At 38.4% G+C, this 20,489-nt stretch overlaps 1 protein-coding gene across 2 annotated transcripts in view; it reads left to right on the top strand.

Annotated features, from left to right (window-relative positions):
• Nucleotides 1-20,489, top strand: part of FAM13A (family with sequence similarity 13 member A) — a 329,540-nt gene that overhangs the window by 236,987 nt on the left and 72,064 nt on the right. For both annotated transcript variants that reach the window (XM_081232918.1, XM_081232919.1), the window contains one exon: nt 8,624-8,665. In XM_081232918.1, the coding sequence (XP_081089044.1) occupies nt 8,624-8,665 (42 nt within the window). The remainder of the gene's footprint in view (nt 1-8,623; nt 8,666-20,489) is intronic.

Below are 20,489 nucleotides of genomic sequence, written 5' to 3'. Positions count from 1 at the left end.
GAAAGTACAGGGTTTATATCACTGGCACAATGGCAGAGCTTCCCCTCTGTGCAGTGGGAGATAATTAATTTTCTTTTCTAAATAAGGGCGGGAGAAAACCCATGGCATGGTTGCACTTCCATTCAGTTTGGAATCGCAGGGAAGAAGATAACTTAAACTAATCAACACACAACTCTCTGAGAATGCTTCCAGCTAGCAAAATTAATTTTACGAATTATAAACAGTGTATGTTTTAAAAATAGGTCATCACACGGTAGTGTCAGCACTCAGCATGGTCTTGATGATGCTGATTTTATTCCACAGCCACTGACTGAGCCCCCGGAATGCACCTTGCTAGGTGCTGGTGGGACAAAGATAAAGACAAAGCCAGGAGGTGAGGCAAGCATCCGAACTCAGGAATTGCGGCATCGTGTGCTAAGCACTGGCTTATGGCTGTGAGCAGTGTCCAGGAGCCTGGAGGGAGAAGCCGCTCCCCTCTCCAGGGTGATGGAGATGGCATCCCAGATTAGATGACATTTGAGCTGAGAGATGAAGTATTTACCAGGCAGAGAGAGGTGGCGGAAACATTTAAGATAGAGGGAACAGCACGTACAGACAGAGTTATGAAAGTACAGTGAGAGGTCGGCAGAGGCTCACTGCCCTGAGGTTGGGAGGACTCTTGTGCGCCAGGTTCAGACATCTGGATCTTACCCCAAAGACAGAGGGGAAGCAGGGAGGCTTTTAGGTTAGGGGGATAAATCTGGTGGGAGTATTAAGGGTAAACTGCTCTGGATGGCAGGGAAAAAGAGTACTGCCCCTCTGAAAGACTACGGCAGTGCAAATGGAAAGGAAAGATCAGATTCAGAAGACTTGTCTCTTTCTGAGATGAAATCAACACAGTCTGGTGATTGACCACGTGCGGAGGTAAGGGATAAACTTTTCTTTTTAAGGAGAGCAGTTGGCCTATTAATACAACTTAAATATTGTAACAGGCATGAGGATTCTGTCCTGTGACTTCTAAACACATCTCCAGCCAGGATCCCCTGTAAAGTGGAATGTGAGGCTCTTGGCTGTGTCAGCCAGTCCACAGGTAGTCATAGTTTCCTGTTGACCTTCTCACTGTAGGGAAAGATGCAAAAGAGGTAGGTGAAGCAATCCCACCCCTCCCTGCTTAAAAACTTTAATCCCCTTCCCTGACAAGCACACACCCTCACCACCCCCCTCCAACTCCCTAGAGATTGAGAGGTGATCATCAGAAGGGCATCCATGGGTAGAACTAGCTGGGTAGAGGGATTGAATTAGAATGAGATGCTCCCCAGTTCCCTCAAAGTATAATAGTTCTTTGACTTGAAGAGACCAAAATATAGGTGATAAAGAATGCTGTGGTCACAAAGGAGGAATCAAAAAAAACAAAAAACAAAAAAAAACAGGGGTCCCTGAGTCTCCTTGACACCATCCTGTGATATAAGCAGGAAAAGAATATTTAAAAGAGGCTTGGATAGAGACACAGATGTACAGAACAAAAGTATGGACACCATGGGGGGAAAGCAGGGATGGGGGTGGTGGTGGGATGAATTGGGAGATTGGGATTGACATGTATACACTGATGTGTATAAAATGGATGACTAATAAGAACCTGCTGTATAAAAAATAAAATTCAAAATTCAAAAAATATATAAATAAATAAAATGAAATAAAATTCAAAAAAAAAAAGAGAGAGAGAGAGAGAGAGACCTGGAAATCCTCTGTCAGCTCCACCACGGTCATCTAGAACGACATTCTCACACCCATTGCTGGGCATATCTGGACCCGCTTCCTCCCTGATTTTCTGTGCCATCCAGGCTCTACAAAATCTGTACTTCTTTGGCCCAGAGCTGATTCTGGCCGTGGGACAGAGAAGAAAAGTGTTTGTTCTCTGTCCTATGAGAACATAGATCTTAATTCAGCAACATTCACTGAGTATTAATTACACATCAAGCAAGGGAGATGTGTTTTTAGCATAGCATTTTTCACCTGTGGGTCATGACCTATTGGTGGTCATAAAACCAATTGAGCAGGTTGTGACCAGTGTTTTATATAAAGCGAAGTATAACAAAATAGAAAATATCCAAAGTAAGAATAATTTTATGAAATATGTCCCTTTTATGTGTCTGTGTACTATCATGATGTAAAATGTGTTTCTAACTGGATCGTGGCCAAAGTTTTTCAAAACACTGACTCTGGACTGCTTACTGAGGATAGTTTATTTGAACGGGAGGTTAGTACAGGCCTGGAGATCGAATCCTCATGTCAGTGTGGGAAATTCTAGTCTTAGCATCCCTACAGATGAATTTCCAGAGCACAACCTTTACATAAGATGGAGACACTTTCGTCAGGTTCTTAATTCCGGATTTGGGAAGGAAACATTTTTTTAGTAGATATATTAGTTTCCTAGCACAGCTGTGACGAAGTACTACAAACAGGGTAGCCCAGAAAACCAGCAATTTCTTGTCTCACAGTTCTGGAGGCCAGAAGTCCCAAATTTACATGTTGACTAGGGCTGTGCTCCCTCTAAAGAACCTGGGGAATGAGTTGTCCCCTGCCTCTCTCCTCGCTTCCTGGAGTTCTTGGCTTGTGGCAACACAATTCCAATCTTCACGACGTGTGCTCCCTGTGTGCACATATCCTGTTGATAAGGGCGCTGGTCATATTGAATTAGGGCCCACTACAGTAACTTCACTTTAACTTGGTCACCTCTATAAAGACTGTATTTGCAAATAAGATCATATCCTGAGTTTCTGGGGGTTAGGGCTTCAGCATGTCTTTTTGCAGGGACACAACTCATCCCCTAACAATATATTTCAAATTTCTACTAAGCAATCAAGAAAATGGTAGAAATATTTTCCTGTCTTATTGGGGGGAAAGCTGTAAATGTTTGGAAGTCTTCTGATTGGTTTTGCTTCCGAAGTGTAATACCTCTTCATGTTAGCTAAAATTTCTAGTCCTGTGAACATGAACAGTTCAGCTCTTTGCATTTACCCTTTGGTCAGGAAAACATATTTGCTCTTGAACTTCAGTGGTTTGTTTTCATTTCTACTGGCAGCTAGGTGTTGCATTCTTAGTTACAACATACAAATAATAAAACTGGAAACAAAGTTGCTTGGGTTTATAGTAAAGAAGTACACATACATCTACAAAAATGCCCCTTGAAATTACAGGGGCAAACCCTTAGCTACGAAACGATCTGCTTTCCAAAACTGATTTGTTTTCCAAAAGGAACAGGGAGATTGTTTTCTACCGTGTTCCTGAATGGAGCTGAACCAAAAATCTGAACAGCAGAATGCCAGCTGCTACATCACACCCCAAATGGAGGGTTATAAATGCTATAAATGGAGGGTTATGAATGTTAATGCCTGAGACTGTGGATAAATCAAAAGGCTCCAGTATGGCACTTTATATTTTGCAGAGGAAGGAAAGAAAGAAAATGTGCTAATTCCACTCACCTCATTGTCCTCCAAGAAAATTCATCTGTGAAAATTCTTCCACTTAGTACATTCTGTTGCAACGTGAGGGAAAAACCTGAATTCCAGAGAAAATGTTTACTTAATACTTTAAATTTTGTCCTTTCACTTGGCCCTCCCTTTCTCTCTCCTCTTGGCTGTTTGTGGTTTTTTGTTGTTGTTTGTTTGTTTTTAAGCCCCAGTAGACGGTTTTTCTAGTTTTTTCAATGAATGGAACCTAATCCTTAGCCTTTACCTATTTTGCTGTACTTTTCAGTACCCACGGAACACTTACAAACTATTTCTCCTAGCTCAGATCACTTGAAAATGTAAAGTATGTAGCTCAATATGCAGATTATGTTAATTTGGGGGTAGCCAGCCACATTAACCAATTAGAAAGTTGGACTAATTGGAACATTTATCAGGACAGTTCAAAAGGGAATTGAATGGAATGGTGGTTTGATCCAGTAACTGAGTGTCCGTTCTGAATACCTCAGTCTGGGAATTCTCCCAACAGTATTTGGCTTTTCTTAGACACAGAAAACGCCATGCTTTTCACAATTTCGGTTAGCTTGCTGTGTAATTAAATTGATAGGGATTGCATTCTGTGGCTTCAGTTTAGAAATGAGTGCAGCTCAGGAAGAGATTGTAAGTCTAGGTGTCATCCATTCATGTGCCTTTGTGTTCAACCAATGTTGAACCACATAAAAAGGTAAGTTAGTATAGCACAGGGAACGATACTCAGTATTCTGTAATAACCTATATGGGAAGAGAATCTGAAAAAGAATGAATATATATATATGTGTAACTGAATTACTTTGCCGTAGGCCTGAAGCTAACACAACATTGTAAATCAATTAAACGCCAACATAAAATAAAAATTAAGTTAAAAAAAAAGATAAGTTGGGCCCCCACTAAAACCCTCCTGTCTGTTATTGCCCTTCTCAGTTGTAGCTTCTTAGATTTGGACTGTTACTTGGGTCTACTTGATAAATGTTATTCCCACAGGTAGCTGTTTTGAGAGACTATAACACCCCATGTCTGAGGACATTAAGCACCCAGTGACCTGACATACATGAGGTGATTGCCCAAATCTCTCAATGTATTTAAATTAAAAAAAAAAAAAAGGCAAACTAATTAGGTGCTTAAACTTGGCTATTATTCTGAGTCAGCAAACAGGAAATAACTAAAACATTGGGTTTATACTAGTAACCAAGGAGGAAACTGAATGAATTCCAGGTTGTTACAGTTTGTCATTGGCTTCATTTCATGACACACACTCCCCTTTTCATTCACAGTACATGTGCTTATTTTAAAAAATTGAAAGTAAATCTGAATTAATTCTCAATTTAAAATTTAGGAAAAAAATTACAACTCGGTTAATATCATTGGACATGTCTGAGATTGATGTAAAGCTAGGAACAGGCATAAATATCTCTATAAATAGGTGTTTGGGGACATGTAAAAATAGTCCAATATTCATTCTGCACAGAGGTAGAAATGGTGATATTTTCAAATGTTTTGCATTCCAGTGTGTAAATTTTATGGAAAAGTTTATTTTCTCTGTTCTGTTTGGAAGAATTGTCCTTGGCCATTTTTCCTTCAAATTGCCTTTAAAGTCAATGCATAAAATTGATTTTTAGAATTAATTGACTTAATCAATTTGAAATCAATGCTTTAGTTGTTTCATAATTTATACTGTTGTCAATTACGTTACTAAACCCCAGGCAAGGGTACTTTTATGAAAGGGAAAAAAGAAATCAGCTAATTGTCAAAATTAATTATTTATCCTCATTTTCTTTTCAAATTATATTGTCCTTCTTGGATACTGGGCATGGATTGCTGCTACTGACTAAGCAAATCTACTACTGAGTCTGTTTCGTTTCATTTAAATAACAGTGCTTACATTTTCTTTTTTGGAACACATAACTGCTCAGAATTCAGGGACATATCCAAATTAAGAATTTCTGATTTTGTCTTTCATTGACAAATTTACCTTATACAAATGCAGCCTGAAAAATACTTGCTCATGATTAAAAACTTGTGTTTCTATCGAGACATTCTTGACATAGTGCCAATACGTGTTAATAAATTAATCACCTTGTACGCACTATCAGGCATAATGCATTGTGAATGGACTTTGACTAAGGTCGGTATAGAGTTGCTATAATCAGAAGCATGACATGGAGCTTATAAATTATAAAGTCCACCAGATCTTGTGCCAGAGTGAGGACATTCGCTCCATAATATTTTGATAAGTTAGAACTGAAGGCAAGGCAGTAAACAACAAAAGTGTGTTTGTTGTCTACACATCACTAGCTGTGTGACCTGGCTAAGTTGGGTGCCCGCTCTGAGCCTGCTGTTCTCAAGGGAGGGGCAAGTACCAGGGAGGGTTTTTGTGAGGATTTACATGAGATAATTAATGTCAAGCACCTGATAGAACCTGGCTGATGAATAAGTGTCTGAGGGAGAGAAGGTGCAAAGAAAGAAAAGATTGATTTTGATTGCCTCTGTTGGCTACAAGGAAATTCTCAGGCACACACAAAAAGTGTTAGCCAAAGCACATGAACAGCTGTGTTCAGAACTCTGTACCATTAAATCACCTCCCAAAGCACTCCTGAATTCTAAGAAAACCAACCATATTGCTCATTGAATGTTCACTAAAGTACCCTTGTTGATTTTCATGATAATTTGTTACATGTCAGAGTTAAGGATCTGTTCTGGGCAAAAAAGTATTTAGTACAGTGCTCACTTTATAACACTTGTGTGGCCAAAATCTTGGCTCCCCATACAACGATGCCGAAACGAGATACAGAGACCGTTTTGGAGGAGAAAGAAAGGGTGGGTTTATTCTTTGCCAGGCAAAGAGGGGAACACAGCAGGCTAGCACCTCAAGAACTGTGCCCCCCTCCCTGGGGAATAGGGAGAGGTCTTATAGTCAGGGCTTGTGGTCCAGGGGTATGCAATTAGGTTCAAGGCAGTAACCGTCCTGCATTCTTCTTTCTTCTGCAGAGTTTCAAAAGGGTGGGGTTGCTGACAGGATTAGGGTGTGTGCAGGGTCTCAGGTGGTCAGTCTGCTAATCCTGATGAGTTTCTCTGGGCCCTTCAATGTCGCCTCAGGTGGTTTCCTGGCTGCCCCTCCCTTGATTTGCAACTGTTGGAATCTGCCCTTTGGAACTCAGGGAAGGTCATGGAGGCTGGAGTCTTGCCTACAAGAAATGGGGAACAAAAAGGCCTCTGTGCCTGGGAGCCCCATAGGCCCCGCTGGGTTTCACATGGAGGCAATGTTCCCATAATAGTAAAATCATTCTAGGTTTTTTGTTGCAGCCTTTTTTGCACAGTGTTGGTCACACTTAGTACTTTTTGACACTGAACGCTTGATTAGGAAACAAACCCAATTCTAACATGTTTATAATTTGTTCAGTGTTTTCAAGGACTATTTTGAAGTCAAATGTGTAAGCCCCTTGTATCAGTCTGGCTTAAAGTAGTCACTACTGTAATAGCGCTGCTCTACGTGGTTTCTTCCCAAGACACCTGGACATTTCCCAGGTGTTAGTGCCTGTAACTTGTCAAGCTTTGCCTTCAGCCCATTAACGTTAGAGTCAGGAATAAAGCTGATCTATCACTTACCTTTCACTTAGGAAGAATTGGCACAATCAGTTACAAACAAAATCTTTGGCAAGATAAACACTAGAATAGTTAAGCGATATTGACATTGGAAACCAAAATCATGAGAGAGTGAGAAATAGTATGCCATATTTTATGTGCCATCTTGCAACTAAAATGTTAAGACCTTTTCAACTTCCAGGACGTGTGTGTGTGTGTGTGTGTGTGTTTACACTATAACTTGTATTAAGATTTTTGGTAATTGCCAGGATAATATTACCAACTGAAGCAAATTTTTCTCTTTTCATCAATGATGCTTGTGGTATACCACAGGGGTACAAGAAGAAAATATTAGCGCTTCTTAATCTTTCTGATACTTCACATTTCTACTTTTATCTGTTTAATGATGCACATAATTAACATAAATAGATACTTAGTCATATATTAAGGTGAGTAGCTGCTTAAAAGCAAATTTTTATATGAGTGTGTAATCAAAAATTTTAAAGACCACTCCAGTAGACCCTGAAGGGAAGAGACTCATTCATTGATTCGAGGTCATTTATCAGAAGAAAAAAACATGTAGAAGAAAGGAAAAATATTTTACTATAGTATATATTCTATATTTTAATTAAATATTTTAATATTAAGCTTCATATTGCTTCAGTGCTGTTTGAGGAACTTAAACTATTTTTTTTTGGCTGCGTTGCGTCTTCATTGCTGCGCACAAGCTTTCTCTAGTTGTGGCAAGCGGGGGCTACTCTTCATTTTGGTGTGCGGGCTTCTCATTGCGGTAGTTTCTCTTGTTGTGGAGCACAGGCTTCAGTAGTTGCGGCATGTGGGCTCAGTAGCTGTGGCTCAGGGGCTCTAAAGCGCAGGCTCAGTAGTTGTGGCACACAGGCTTCGTTGCTTCGCGGCATGTGGGATCTTCCTGGACCGGGTATCGATCCCATGTCCCCTGCATTGGCAGGCGGATTCTTAAGCACTGCGCTACCAGGGAAGTCCCTTAAACTCATTTTTATAGTTTCATTTGTGTCCTTTCATGTTATTCACCCTCATTGATACTGTGCGTAACTATAGAAGACAAAGAGCATGAGTGTTGTTTACTGATGCCCATGCATTTCATTGCTAGGGCAGCACACACTTAACAGGAGTATTTTGTTGGCTGCGTCTTACTTTCATCATCATGTTAATGAGTTGTAATTAGCTTTATTGAGACAATTGAGTATATAATCATTTTAAGGGTTTATGTGTAATATATGAATACTTGGATTGGGCTTGTAGAATAGGGTAGTAAAAAACTTCCTCTTCAAAGGGTGATGTGAATTACTTTTGCCTTCGGCTAATCTTGAAAGAAACCTCTCTTGATGGTCTCCCTTGAAGAAGTAATTGACCTTGGCTAGGTCCAAGGTAGGGTATATTTTACTAACCCTACTCCATTGTGAGATTAGCTCTAATGTGTCAAAAGAAAAATTGTGATAGGTGGAACAGAGTTTTAGTAAACTTGAGATGTTATGATATTAACAGGAATTAAATTAATTCAAGTTTTATTTTCCTTTCAGTTCACAGGAAGATGAAAGACCTATGTCACCTTTCTATTTGAGGTACTTATTTGATTTTTATTGGTCTGTTACAGGGAATTGGGGAGGGTTAAGGCTTCTTTGGGTTTATTTGCCCACTTTAATTCTTTTCAATAGAATATTCTGTGCTGTGGCCAGACTAAGCTTATTGGAATCCTTCACCATAATGTTCATGCTATATTTTTCTCTTTTGTTTAAGAAATCTTAGAACAAATTTTAATGTAGTTGAAAAGACTAAAATAAGATATTTGGTTTTAAATTCAAAGATGTCAAGCTAGCCATTTGAATTTCAAAATCTGCCTAATGATTAGGCTGTAACCTAAATTTTAAAATCTCTGTTCTACACATACATGCAGGTGGGGCGGGTTCTGAGCCTAAGGCTCACTTGCTGAAGGAGTCTTAGGTTACGTTAGGTCATTTTCTAGATAGTAGTGAAGTGTGAAACTAATATTCAGCAAGTTCTTAGAGTTCAGGATTATTTTCTAAAGTTTATAAAGCCAGAATGACAACTCTTAAAACAGGCAAGTTTACATCAAAGTAGATGTTAGATGAGATCACTTCCCTCCAGACTAAGAAGTTGTATTGATGTGATTTTCAGTGAACCATCCCACTTAGGTATCAGTAATAACCTAGAAACCAGGCTTTTCTTACTTGCTGCATTTCTTTCCTCACTACCTATCCACTTCAGAGGCTTACAAACTATATTTGAAAGTAATATGACCATATAAATTCAAGTTTAAGTTGCTGAAGGTTTTTTTTGTTTTTCTTTTAACCTTTCCTCCATTTTGAATTCTACTTTTTAAAAAGCAGTGTCGGGTGTGGAGAAAAGGGAACCCTCCTGCACTTTTGGTGGGAATGTAAATTGATACAGCCACTATGGACAACAGTATGGAGGTTCCTTAAAAAACTAAAAATAGAACTACCATATGAACCAGCAATCCCACTACTGGGCATATACCCTGAGAAAACCATAATTCAAAAAGAGTCATGGACCACAATGTTCATTGCAGCTCTATTTACAATAGCCAGGACATGGAAGCAACCTAAGTGTCCATCGACTGATGAATGGATAAAGAAGATGTGGCACATATATGCAATGGAATATTGCTCAGCCATAAAAAGAAACAAAATTGAGTTATTTGTAGTGAGGTGGATGGACCTAGAGTCTGTCATACAGAGTGAAGTAAGTCAGAAAGAGAAAAACAAATACTGTATGCTAACATATATATGGAATCCAAAAAAAAAAAAAAAGGGCTTCCCTGGTGGCACAGTGGTTGAGAGTCCGCCTGCCGATGCAGGGGACACGGGTTCGTGCCCCGATCTGGGAAGATCCCACATGCCGCGGAGCAGCTAGGCCCGTGAGCCATGGCCGCTGAGCCTGCGCGTCCGGAGCCCGTGCTCCGCGATGGAAGAGGCCACGACAGTGAGAGACCTGCGTACCGCAAAAAAAAAAAAAAAAAAAAAAAAGGTCATGAAGAACCTAGGGGCAGGATGGGAATAAAGACACAGACCTACTAGAGAATGGACTTGAGGACACAGGGAGGGGGAAGGGTAAGCTGGGACGAAGTGAGAGAGTGGCATGGACATATATACACTACCAATTGTAAAATAGATAGCTGGTGGAAGCAGCCGCATAGCACAGGGAGATCAGCTGGGTGCTTTGTGACCACCTAGAGGGGTGGGATAGGGAGGGTGGGAGGGAGATGCAAGAGGGAGGAGACATGGGGACATATGTATATGTATAGCTGATTCACTTTGTTATGCAGCAGAAACTAACACACCATTGTAAAGCAATTATACTCCAATAAAGATGTTAAAAAAAAAAAAAAGCAGTGTCAGGGTATCACATAAATATTTTGTTTGTTTTTGAGTCTGATTTGTTGCAATAGTCTCAGTGTTAGATTTAGACCTTAATTCAACCACCACAGTTCCGAAATGTGTCATAGGGCGTCAGGCTTGGCCAAGTAACTGGTTTGCAGTCGTGCTCTGCCCTTTAGCTACTTGAAGCTTGTTGTGTAATCACTTTGTGGCAAAGCAGGGAACATCTGAGGTTTCAGTCTGAGACATGGTGGTCCATTTGATTCGTCCTGGTTTCCTGCCAACCAGATCAGCACATTCTGGTTCATAGGCTATCTTGACTGTGCAATTACTGTAAACCCATGAGGATGTTCTTGCTGGGTACACAGTGATGCTAGTATTCATTATGTAAATACACACAGTAATATCAAACAAATGATTATCATATATTAATGGAAATTAAGTTTTACACAGTACAGAAGACTCCAGCACCAGATCATGACAACTAATGAAAACTATTCTCTGAATGTCTTAGTTTTATTACTCTGGGTAGCATCAATCTATGTTTTACATAGTATTGAATTTTTTTTTTTTTTACTACTGTTTTAAAAAGCAGATGGGGAAAATGGACTTATAAGTTGTAAGTCCTCAAATACACATAATTGTGTTTTAGAGTGTAAATTTTGTAATTATCTAGAGTAATTCTGTCATCTTGAAAAAAGAAATGCTGTACTTCCAAAATGAAAGCAAAAAAATGTAAAGAAAATTCGTATATTTACTGAACTCTCAATAGAAGCTATTTGACCTTTCAGTGTTAAGAGTCATAAAAACTAAAATATGATCAAAGTAGGGGAGAAAATGAATGTGCATACTAACCCACATTTACAGTAGTGGTAAATTTGCAGAAAAAGGAAAAGTTACCAGCAGGCACTCTTTTCCTGTGAGGGGAATTTAAACTAAGTGGAGAGATTTCATAAAGGCAACACTCATAATTATTTGGCCTGAAATTAAAAATTTCAAAAGTAGTTTCTTTTTCTGAATAACATTACATGATAATCTTAAAAATTATGTAAGAATTAAGTTGGTACAAGTTAATTTAGCTTTTTTTCTTACCCACTTGACATGAAATAGGGAGAATCTATTGATAACACATGAACTGTTTTTTTTTTTTTAATTATTTGCATGGCTGGTTTGAGATTGACTTTTCTTGAGTTAATCTAGCGTACAGAATTCAAGTAGAAAGAGGAAAACATGATCGTTAATTATGACTAAGTTCTAGATTTGGGGACTAGAAACAGAAACATGTCCACTGATAATTTAATTTATAAATCAGTACATTTTTTTTTGCACTACCTCTAGTAAGAGCAAATGAGTGCTTCAACATTTTAAATAAATGTTTGTAATGTCCTTGTCTTCTATTCCTTTCCCTCCAACTTTATTACAATTCCTTTGCTGCAGTGTTAGAAAAGGGGAGTCATTACATGACTAATGAATTCCATAATGATTTATTAACATGATGAAGAACTAAATTGGCTCTTTTAAATCCAAAATAATTTTTTCTGTGCCTTTGAAAAGTAAAAAATGATTGGTAGTGGCAAAATGGTATCTTCCCTGGCTAAGGATATTGAATACTAAATATTATGTATTGACAGTGTTCATTGGGCAGGTTTTTCAGGGGAGGAAAGGCCCAGTCAAGAGATGAGACACATCCGAGGTGGGTGTTCACCAGAAGTAGATTCAGCCACAAGCAGCCAGGCGGAGGGGATGGGGTATTGAACGGAGGGGTATTCCGTTTTGTGGTTTATTCTGAGAGATCCGACATAAGGTAGAATGGCACATCTCAGTGGCTGCAAGTTTGGGAGTGGGCAGTCTTCAGGTAGACCAAATCAAAACAGAGAGAACATGAGGGCAAAGCAGGCCTCCCATTTCAGAGGAAGGAGAATAGCTGCTCTATAAAGGAACTCAGATACAGTAGATCAGACAGGCATCCAGCAATTGGAGTGGAGACAAGGTGCATTATTTATAACAGCAAGAGAGGGTCTGTGTCTGGAGTAGAGATGCAGAGCATACCGAGAGGCTGCAGTGCACTAGTGGAGGTTCCAGGACCTTCCTGTGGCTGGGGGTAGGGAGGTCGGTCACAGGAACAGAGACCGAGAGGAGCCATTTCAGTCATTACCTTGCTCCACCGTTCACCCTGTAGAATTGCGGTTTCTGTGATTGCTATTCTAACATCTACAGCTGAACCACGTGTTAGTCTACTGTACGGTTCCACTGCCTTCAGGCCTTTCTGTAGTAAGGTAGGCCTCTTATAAATAGACATGCACTCAGATGTTCTCATTCTAGATGAATAGTTTTCTGTGATAAGAACTCTGTCTTCTTTAATTCCAGTACTTCTCCAACCTAACCTAATTCACCGTAGAGCCATTTGTCCTTTTTTGCAAAGGAAAGAAATAGTAGCTACAAATCTACACCTGCCACCATCCCATGTGGCAAGTTTATTGCAGCTACAGTAGCTCAAACAGTAGGTGTCATTGTTTCCCAGATGCTCATTAGAGATCACCCGCCCTGTTGAAGTGATTAAGGGAATGAAAGGGAAGGACCGGTTATACCAAACCCTTAGTGAGATTGCCGCAAATAAACACGAACCTGCGTGCTAAGGGTGCAGAACATGCTTGGCAAAGATGCCCACACCCTGGCCTCTTTCCTAGTCTAGGTTGGAATCCCAGAAAAGGAGCCCCTACCTCAATTGCTCAGATTAGTGTGAAAGCAGCTTACAGTAGGTGTTCTTCTGTGCCACATGCAGCCTGTTGTCTGAATTCTTTTGGTGACGTCCAGTCAGATCTGGTTGGGATCTGTTGCTAGTTCTACTTCTATTTATCGAAGTCTTCAGTGTTGCCAAGCCCAGGTTTTGATTTCTGTGGTTATTTCCACTGGGAGTAGGGTTCTTGATCTCCACTTTCTATTCCTCCTCATCTCTACCTGCTCCCATCTCCCCACACTATCTTCACCTTCCGTACGGCCAGGGTCAGGTCCCGTCCTCATCCTATCCCATCTAACTTTGACCCATGAATTCCTTCTTTATGAATACCTAAATTTTACATATACCTAGCACCCATCTTTGCCTGTGCTTTATGAAAATCCTGAGTATATGCTTCAGGGCCTGCATACCTATAACCAGTTTTCTTCACTGGGCTCTAAACAACTCACCTGGCCTCTGAGTAGTGTCTCATTCCTAACACTTGTCTTCTAGTGTCTGCACTGATCCTCTTGTTTTCCCCTTCTCATTTTGTGCTTCACTGAAACCTTGAAATTAAGTCTTTATCAATTTCAGCCCAAGTTTTAATACTCATCATGCAAATTGAAGCTAAATTGCTATTTTAGCAGATTTGGAATCGCTTAGGGTCAGTTTCAGTATTTCATATGTTTTCTTTTCTTTTTTTTTTAATTGGAGTATAATTGCTTTACAATATTGTGTGAGTTTCTGCTGTACGATGAAGTGAATCAGCTATATGTATACCTATGTCCCCTCCCTCTTAGACCTCCCTCCCACCCCCTCGTATGTTTTCTAATTTTCCTGAATCAGGAACATCAATTAGATTGATTTCTAAATTAGCTGTTTGGCACACAAACTCATTCTTTAGGATTTTATTAACTTTGTATTCTTAGACTCCAGGAAGCATCAATTTTATGAAAGTCTTTTAACTGCAGGATTTATGTTGAAGAAAAAATTTAGCTTTGGATAAATTCAGATTTAAATAGATACCAGGTGGGATCCGGAAATTATATCATACCACTCTTATCTTGATATGTAGAAAACTTATTTCTAACTCATCTTTAGATAGCTTTTTGGGGATTACCTTTCCAAACAACTTGTGCTAGAATTTCTGTTTGTTATTTGGCGGGGGGTAGTATTATTAAATTTTTAATAGTTTACTTTTCTCCTTAAGCATAATGTATGTTTTCTAAATTATCACTTTGAGGTAAAAAGCTCTTATTATCAGATGGGATAGTTTGGAGAAGTATATCATACCACACACTGTGTTTGTTTATAAGCCTGTTTCAGGCTACTAACTAAAAAGTAGAACAAATAAGCAGGCGTTTTATTTAATTATCTACTTGATTTTTTTTTCCCAAGATGATAAAGTCAGCTAGATATTTTGGGTGTCTTTAGACACAGATAACTATATATGTAAATAGTTTTTACCTTGTCCTTTTTGACTACAACGGTATTTCTTAACTGAGGAGGTACATCACCTCTGCTTATGGAGCTCTTTTTTCTTTTTTTCTTGGTGGTAATATATAAATAAAATAAAATTTGCCATTTAAACAGCTTTAAATTATTTTTCAATTGCAATAAAATACACATAATATAAAATTTACCACCTTAAACATTTTTAAGTACATTTCCACTAGTAATGCACAAGAGTCCTGTTTTTCTACATACTTGTCAACATTTGTTATTCTTCTGGTTTTTGATAATACTTTCTTAGTGGTATGAAGTATGTGGAGCTCATTAAAGGTGCCTGGGTCTCACTGGCCAAGATTCTGAGTCTCAAGTGGGCTGGGTGTCCATATTTTCAAAAAGTGTCACAGAACAGTCTCTTCAACAAGTAGTGCTGGGAAAACCGGATATCCACATGCAGAAGCATGAAGTTGAACCCTTACCTAATGAACCCTTACCTAACACCATATACAAAAATTAACTCAAAATAGATCAAAGATCTACATATAAGAGCTAAAACTACAAAATTCTTAGAAGAAAACATTGGGCAAAAGCTCCATGAGATTGGATTTGGCGATGATTTCCTAGGTGTGACACCAAAGGCACAGGAAACAAAAGGAAAAAATAGATAAATTGGACTTCTTTAAATTTTTAAACATTTTGTGATCAAAAAAATAACATTATCAAGAGAAGAAAAAGGCAACTCACAAAATGGGGGGGGATATTTGCAAATCATATATCTGATAAGGGATTAATATCTAGAACAGATAGAGAACTCCTAAAACTCAACAAAAAACAAATACAACACAATTAAAAAATGGGCAAAAGACTTGAATTGGCATTTCTCCAGAGAACATATACAAATGGCCAATAAGCACATGAAAAGATGCTCCACATCACTAGTCATCAGGGATATACAAATCAAAACTACGATGAGACACTACCTCATACCCAGTAGGATGGCTACTATGATAATAATAATAACAAGTATTGGTAAAGATGACAAGAAATTGAATCACTTGTGCATTCCTGGTTGAAATGTAAAACGTTGCAGCTTCTAACAAAATTAGTAAAGGTGGTTCCTCAAAACATTAAACTTAGAATTACCGTATGATCCAGGAGTTCCATTTCTAGGTATATACTCAAAAGAATTGAAAGTAGGGTCCCAAAGAGATGTTTGTGCACCCATGGTCATAATAGCATTATTCACAATAGCCAAAAGATGGAAGCAACCCAAATGTTCATCAGTGGATGAATGGATAAACAAAATGCAGACTATACAGTGGAGTATTATTCCACCTTTAAAAAGGAAAGAACTTTCGGGGCTTCCCTGGTGGCGCAGTGGTTGGTCTCCCTGCCTCCCTATAGACTTCTGTTTATAAGAACTTAAGATTTTAATAAAATGTAAACCTCTAGGTTAAAAGCAGACTAGCTTTGTCTGATATAACTACTCCCAGCTTCCCATTTAAATTCTAATGATGATATAAAAGACAAAAACTAGAGACAAGTTTATAACAATGATGAAGAAAACTGTAGGGGCTTCCCTGGTGGCGCAGTGGTTAAGAGTCCGCCTACCAATGCAGGGAACACATGTTCGAGCCCTGGGCCAGGAAGATCCCACGGTTGCAACTAAGTCCGTGTGCCACAACTACTGAGGCTGCGCTCTAGAGCCTGAGAGCCACAACTATTGAGCCTGTATGCCACAACTGCTGAAGCCCACATGCCTAGAGCCCATGCTTCACAACAAGAGAAGCCACCTCCATGAGAAGCCCGTGCACTGCAACGAAGAGTAGCCCCCGCTCGCCGCCAACTAGAGAAAAGCCTGTGCGCAGCAACAAAGACCCAACACAGCCAAAAGTAAATAAATAAATAAATTTATTTTTAAAAAAAGAAGAAGAAAACTGTAAGTCATCAATGGAGATGAACTGACAAACATTTTCACCTTGCAGGCTTCATGTTTCACCATCTAAACAACATAGTGACCACAAAGAGAGAAGGAAGGCAAAAAAAACTGACTTGGATTCCTTCCAGTGTCTACTGCACTGACCAGAAAAGCAAGTGACATTCCCCCAACTGAGCAGAAACTTATTTTCTGAACCATCCAGAGCTGAGTTGTGTATTCTTTTTCACCTCCCATTTAGAGACTAGAACATTAAGTACCCAAAACAATGGAGAGGAGGAGGTATCCCCCTGGGATGCTCAGTTACCTGAGGGATAAAGGCAGGAAGATTATTGGATTTAATGCATGCTTTCAAGTGTACACCGCACAAAGACAAACTACAAATTTGTGTCTGATTCTCCAGCTTAATCATAAATTGGACTAAACAGCAAGTCCACTCAAGTATGCATGTAGATTGTTCAAGGGCAGAATCGTATCCTGGCTTTTAAAGTCTAAATCCAAGAGGAGGCATCTGCCTGTGGCCAAGCGACAATGAAATAAACTCAGAACAATATACCCAGCCAGGTGCTTGATAATGGCTCTGCCTGAATTGTTTGTTCCCCCTTATGAACCCCTAAACACAAATAACTATTTGGGACCTATAAAGAGAAATTACAAGCTAGGGGAAAGGATGACTTGCTCTGAGGACTCAGAGTAGAAACAGATTTCAGAAAACTGTGTTTTGTATGATTCACAGGAAAACTTGAGAAGTAATATGTGCTAATCTTCTCCAAAAATGCTCAAGGACATAACCAACCTCTTTGAAATATGAGTAGGAACCTGTAAGGAGAGAATAAGTTGAGAATTAAAAGGCTAGAGACACACAAGAACAGCTGAAATGAGAGAAAGAGAAGCATAGAAACGTATTTGCAGAGATTTTTAAAACTTTGGAAAGCAGTAAAGAGCAGAAAGTATTTAAAATAAATCAAGTACATGATGAGAGAGAAACTTGAGAAGCTCTTCCAAAATAAAAAGGGTAAAGAAAAAGCTGAGAGAGAAATAATGTTAGATATGAAAGTCAGAGATCAGAAAGCCAACCCGAAAATTATGATTCTAAGGAGGAAACCATACTAATAGAAATAGAAGTAGAAATCAGTGTTAATATATACCCAGCTAAATGAGAGGTGAATCCCCCCAAATATTTTTTTAATTAAGAAGTAGAAACCTGATTATAATTATTACTGGAGGGCCAAAGAAAGTAATGAAATTCTAAATTTCTTATCTTACATGGAAGGTAGGAGAGTAGAAGCAGGCATCAAGCGTTTCAGGGGTTTTTTTTGGTGGTTTGTTTTTTGGGTTTTTGTTTCAGTTTTAATAGTTACAGATGTATGGGTTGGAGAGGCAACAACTAGTAGAATTGTGCATAGGATTCGTACATCCCAAATCACCTCAGAAGATAAGAGCAAAGACAGAAATCAAAGGAAAAGGAAGCTCCAAAATTATAAAACATAAAGCAAAAACATAAAACTAGAAAAAATGTATCAGCTATGACAGTAAGTGTAAATGGATTAAATTCTTTGATAAAAGCTAAAAATACTTTTTTAAAATGACTGCTTGAACTATGTTTTGCTCAAGAGAGCTATGCCTAAACAAAACAGCACAGAAAGGTTAATAATATAGGATTTATCTCTGATAAATATGAACAGAAAGAAAGCAGAGATAGCAATATCAATACCAGAACAACTAGAGTTTAAAGCCAAATCCATTAAACAGGACAAACCTAGACTTACTTTATTGGGTAAAATCCATACTAAAAATATAAAGGTTAAAATAATAAGTATGTATAAACTAGCACTGTATCAAATCATATAAATTTAAACCCTTAAGTTAACAAGGATAAACATACAAACACATTTGATGTATAGAACTTATATATACCACAATATGTCTATAGCAAAAAAAATTTATAAAATAAATAGCGCTGAGAATTTAATAAAATTAATAAGATTTAAAATATAGGAACATCACATACACTAAACTTTACAACCTACAAATAGGGCTTAAGCATCCCTGCTACTTTCTAAAAGATTACTCAGCTATCTCTAAAAGTTCTTGAAGAGTAGAAATATTAAGTCATGTCTTCTAACCACAGTGTAATTAATAACAAAAAATTTCCAGTCAACCAACGAAAACTCTCCTAAAGGGAGGAAGAAATTCAAATAGAAAATAAAAACAGACTATTTGGAAGAAAAAGAGGAAAAGTACATATCAAAATTTGTGGAATGAGATCTAAGTTCTTTTTAAGAGGTAACTTCACCTTCTTAAAAAGATCGAAGGTAAATGAGCCACACATTCAGAATAAGAAGTTATAAAAAGGAAGAAAAGCAACTTCTTGGAAACCCGAAAGAATTTAGTAATAATAAAAGAAAACATAAAAATAGCAGAACTTTGGGCTTCCCTGGTGGCGCAGTGGTTGAGAGTCCGCCTGCTGATGCAGGGGACATGGGTTCGTTCCCTGGTCTGGGAAGATCCCACATGCCACAGAGCGGCTGGGCCCGTAAGCCATGGCCACTGAGCCTGCGCGTCCGGAGCCTGTGCTCCGCAACGGGAGAGGCCACAGCAGTGAGAGGCCCGTGTACCGCAAAAAAAAAAAAAAAAAAAAAATAGCAGAACTCATGTTTGAATCAAGGAACTCATTCTTTGCGAGTAAAAATGAAAATAATAAAAAAGAAAACCTCTGGTAAACTTAAAAACAAAAAAAAGGACAATACTGATAATCAGAAGTGAAGTTTGCTGTGAGGGGTATAGTAGTTTTTAAAAGGTTATAGAATACTTCATGCAATTTTATGCTAATAAACATGAAAACCTAGATGAAATAAAAGGTTTTCTGGAAAGCATAAACTTTGAGAAGAAATTTCCATGTGAATGCAAAAAGTACTTTTAATAATCTGTTCTAATTCTAAGAAAAGAAATAGATGTGTAGCCAAAGATTTATGTGAATAGCAGCATTATTTGAGAATAAGGATTATGTTTTTATTAAGGACATATCTGAAGCCAGATTACATGAGATGGAATCAGAGCTGTGTAAACTTGAGTGAGATACTAAACCTCTCGGAACCTCAATTTCCTCATCTATAAATGGGTGTAGTATATATAGTCACCTCTCCATTTCATTTCTTAATTTTGCTTTATAAAGACCTTAGTCTAAAAACTGAAATAAACCTCTGAATTTCTTTTTATGCAAAACATTCTAAATATGTGAAACTGATAACTCCCATAATTAGGGCCCGAAAGAAGCTGTACAAAATGTATTTTGACGTTTTGATGGGCTCAGTTTAATTTGTTAGAAAATATTTAATACAGTATCAAGATATAGGAATGGAGCTTCCCTGGTGGCGCAGTGGTTGAGAGTCCACCTGCCGATGCAGGGGACACTGGTTCGTGCCCTGGTCCAGGAAGATCCCACATGCCGCGGAGTGGCTAGGCCTGTGAGCCGTGGCCGCTGAGCCTGCGCGTCCGGAGCCTGTGCTCCGCAACGGGAGAGGCCACAACAGTGAGAGGCCCGTGTACCGCAAAACAAACAATCAAACAAAAAAAGATATAGGAATGAAGAATAATTCGTTTCTTCAAATCAGTCCTAATACTTAAAGGAATAGTATGTGTGAGTTTCGATAAAAATATGTGGGGATAAATATTTTTTGTCAAAATCTAAATACCTATAAATGCTCCCTAAGATTTCTGCATGTGATAATCATAACTAAAAGTTAAAGCAAAGTGAATAACTATTGAGAACTGAGTGTATTTATTTTATGGCACTGTAGAGAATTGAACTAAAATCATGAAAATGTTTTAATTTACAAATTCATTATACAGTTACAAGGAAATAGTGGTATAATCATCTTATAATGTTGACACTGTGTATCAACTTTTAGTATTTTAAGATGATACTA

This window comes from Mesoplodon bidens (genome assembly GCF_964165515.1).
Source record: "Mesoplodon bidens genome assembly, chromosome: 1".
NCBI classification, from domain to species: domain Eukaryota; kingdom Metazoa; phylum Chordata; class Mammalia; order Artiodactyla; family Ziphiidae; genus Mesoplodon; species Mesoplodon bidens.
This window is presented reverse-complemented; position numbering and strand designations above follow the sequence as displayed.